Consider the following 3941-nt stretch of genomic DNA (forward strand, 5'->3'; position numbering starts at 1 on the left):
GCCTGAGGGTGGGGGGAGTTTGGCTCAGACTTGGATGAAGCAGATGTAAGAGAGAGGAGCTGACTTTTCCGTTATAAAGCCGACCTCTGAGACTGGCAGTTACCGGTTTGTCGACGCTGCCGCAACCTTCTGCCAACTGGCCTCACCGCTTTGCGCTGCGGGAGGAAGTACAGACGAAATGAGTTGACACCTGTTTTCGCTCGAAGGAAGACACACAAACATCACAGCACCAGAGGAGACAGACAACGCTTTTATTCACACAACGTTACACATGCATTTACACACATATTCACGGCGTATAGCTTATTTGGAAGTTGTTGCGCGTTTCCCAAACATGAACAACAAGCTGTAGCTTATGTACACAAGGCCACACGTGCATATTGTGCGCACACTCATTATGAAACACAGACATAGTTTTTCTGTAGCTGATTGAAGATCATGTCCACCACGGGGAGGTCAACGCTCTTCGTGGTCAGTTTGTGTTCGGACAGCTGCGACATGTGAAATCATCTCGCTGTCCAATTTGGATCTTGTAAGTCGGTTTATAATTTCAATCTATCATGCTAATCTGTTTCATTTCATGAGGAAAAAACAACTTAACCTCATTGTGACCCTCTTGTGACCTCTAATCGTGGCAACAACGCCGGCGCCTGCTGATAACTCTACTCCCTGTCCGAGCAGCTACTCTCCATGCTCGTCAGTCTGCGCTGCGCAGGCCGCTGGGTCTTGGAGACGATCGGGGAGGAGAGGAGCGAGGCGGTGAAGGAGGACGTGCGCCTGGTGAGGTGCAGCCTGAACTCGGCTGTCAGAAAGTAGTAAAGCAGAGGGTTGAGGCAGCAGCTCATGCTCGCCAGGCACAGGGACACCGGGTGGAACTGACGCACAGCCAGCTTGGTCGCACAGTGGGACACGATGTCCTGCGACACCATCAGGTAGAGCAGGAAGTTGATGTGGTAAGGGGCGAAGCAGATCAAGAAGAGGCCGGAGCAGCTGAGCACCATTCGCAGAGCGCGCCGCTTCTCGGCGTTTGTCTGCTTCTCCTGGTATTTGTCTGCCTGACAGCTGCTGGTGAACGACTGGAGTCGGCCGCGCGCTGAGGAGTTGACCGCCGTCGGGCTGTGCGGGTCCTGCGTCGGAGTTTGGCGGAGGGAGCGGGCGATGCGGATGGAGCTGTAGCTGATGCAGGCCAGAGGGATGAGGAAACCAAACAGCTCGGCGAGAGCCATCATGGTGACGGCCAGAGAGACGGACAGGCGACGCGTGGGCAGGTCCTTAAAACAGCCGGGGCTCGGGGAGTCCCTGCCGGGGCTCGCACTCGATGGTGGCGCATAAAGCTCGGTGTAACCTAAGGGATGCTGGGTAGGAGTGGCATCCAGAGAATAGGGCGTGCTGTAGGCTGCCTGTGCGCTGACGCCGGGACTTATGGAGCTGCTGCTGCTGCGCATCAGGATGAGAGGCGAGCAGGCCAGGCCGGCCACCACCCAGACCATGATGCTGATCGCCAGGTCGTAGCGCCGCCTCCACCGGCGTGCGGAGAACGGGTTGAGCAGGAAGACACATCTCTGCACGCTGATGCACACCTGGAGACAGAAAAAAATAGCACAATTTGTTGAAGGGAGAAGGGAGCTGAGACTCTGAACATTTGGCTCCCTTTAAAACAGATTAGAAGTGGCTACGCTGTCATTTGAGCTCCTCGGCTTCTTCTCGCGTCTTCACGGATTATTTTCATTATTCCCGCCTGCTCACCAGGAACACTATGGCGGCGTACATGTTGAGGTACTTCAGGTAGAAGCAGAACAAGCAGACGCCTCGTCCAAAGGGCCAGGTGTGTGTGAAGTAATAATAGATCCGGAGGGGCAGGGAGAGGATGTGGGCCAGGTCCGCTAAAGCCAGGTTTATCATGAAGATCACCGCCTTGGTCTTCTTACTGCGGAGCGACAAGCAGAAGAGGTAGCCATGTTTCAGAACGTGTTTGAGGTTTTACACACAAGCACACATATGTTATATATGTATATAAATAAGTGTGTGTGTGTGTTTGTGTGTGCGGGTACCTAATGTGTCTGCAGAGGACCCAGAGAGCGGTGGTGTTGAGCAGCAGGCCGGGGATGAAGAGCAGCAGGTAGAAGTAGGTGTACATCTTATCCATGCGCTGCTCCCAGCTTTTCATGTCGTCTCCACACTGTGAGGAGTTGACCAGGGACTCCTCCCACACTCCGGACGCATTCAGAGTCATTTTACGCTCTCAGGCCGACGCTGCAATCCTTCATCTTGTCACTCACACACCGAACACACTGCAATGGTAAAAGGAAAGCTCACAGTGGATGCAATGTTATTTTCTAACATCACATTTAGAGGAAGTCCCAATGTATTCTTAAATAAGTGACCCTTTATATTATTGAGACTTCAATCATGATTGATGACCCTTTAACATGATTTAATAATCCGTCATAGATCTGCTATGAGCTATTATTCTGGACAGCACTTGGGTTGCCAGGTTGTGAAGAAGATACCTCAAATCGGCAGCTGTTCTGGAGCTTTTGGTTGTGTACCATGATCCTCTTCGTTTGTAGTTGTCATGGAACTACATAATGTTCAAATGCACTTTTTTTTTCCCCTGTGGAAAGTTTACAATTTCTTTGAGTCTCATCTTTGGTTCGTGTCATCCTCCTAAAGCATAATACTTTTGTTTCTTTTAGCTTACTCCTTAATTCATCAGAGAAGACTTTTCCAAGGGACCATACAGTAAAATACTGTAAGTATTACAGTAAGTTGCTGTATTCAGTGTGATGCAATAGCTCACTGGATAAATTGCTGCCACTAATTTCCTGTCATTTAGAGTGTTATGGCTTAGCTTTCTTAAAGTATGAAAAGGTTTGTTTTGCTGGCTGCCAAACGGAATCAGAGGAGTCTCTGTCTGGCCGAAGATTGCAGCAGGAAACATGTGGAAGAAAGACAGCGTTTAGTTTGCTTATCACTCAAGCATCGCCCTTCCTTTTGCCATCAAGACCAGACCACACCCTTCCTCTGCCGGCCCCAGAGGGGAAGAGAGAACCGTTCTTGCTGCTTCACTGGAAATCTCACAGGTTTGGACTCCCTGACTCCCATTGGCAGTTGGGGCTGATCCGTCTGCCACAGTCAGCAGGTGGATCCCCTGCTCTACAGGTGCAGTTAAGAGTAGCACAACAGCATGTCCTCAGACCTGAATTTAAGGAAGTAGTGTGAGTGTTCGTGGAAACTTCAGAGGATATTTGGCGGCTTGCATTTTCTCAGCGTTGTTGTTTTTAGTAACTTGTCAATAGCAAAAGCCACTTGATCGGTTTCTCAAATTCTTACGTTTCAGTCTTAAAATCAAATCCCTGATGACGTTTCAAATCATCAAATAGTGCAGCAGTGATAGAATTTAGCCTGCATGACAACAACAGAGACAAATATGTATAATGGTTTAAAAGAAGAAGATAAAATGAACGCGTAATTCCTGTAACGTGACATTTGTAACACGTAATTACCGATACATTTTGATGGACCGCTAAGTCAAAGAGGATTTAATAACCAACACCCTGTCATCAGCAAAAGTGTGAAGCGTGACCTCTGTTTAGACAAAGCACAGCGGCGTGACCGCCTCACAGGCACCGTCTCCATAACCGACTAAACTGTGCGATTACCTTGTTGGCCTCCCCCGAAACGGGCGGCGTGGATGGGACGGGTAGAGGTCAGAGCCTGGAAGTGACCACCAGCGAGCACATGCTTCTGCAGCTCCGCAGCAGACTGACGCACAAACTCTCCTCCTCCAGCTGTGCAGCGGCAAAAACGGGGTCAACAGCAAAGCGCCCCTGTGCCACTCGAGCAGCGGAGACCTGTCAGCATGTGCATGTGAGCAACGCCTGCATTGAAACCGCCAGTGGCTGTGGTTTCTGTTCTAACGTCTTTGCACGAGTGAGCGG

The 3941-nt window shown here is 50.2% G+C and overlaps 1 protein-coding gene across 1 annotated transcript; it reads right to left on the reverse strand.

Moving 5' to 3' along the window:
- Positions 1-308: 308 nt before the first annotated feature.
- On the reverse strand, positions 309-2233 carry p2ry10 (P2Y receptor family member 10; the record flags this gene model as incomplete). The annotated part of the gene is made up of 3 exons (XM_079228975.1): positions 309-1580; positions 1747-1927; positions 2052-2233. The coding sequence occupies 3 exons, from the start codon at positions 2231-2233 to the stop codon at positions 663-665; spliced, it is 1281 nt and encodes a 426-aa protein (XP_079085101.1). The 3' UTR covers positions 309-662.
- Positions 2234-3941: the final 1708 nt, after the last annotated feature.

Source organism: Taurulus bubalis (assembly GCF_910589615.1).
Source record: "Taurulus bubalis genome assembly, chromosome: 13".
In the NCBI taxonomy this organism is placed as follows: Eukaryota; Metazoa; Chordata; class Actinopteri; order Perciformes; family Cottidae; genus Taurulus; species Taurulus bubalis.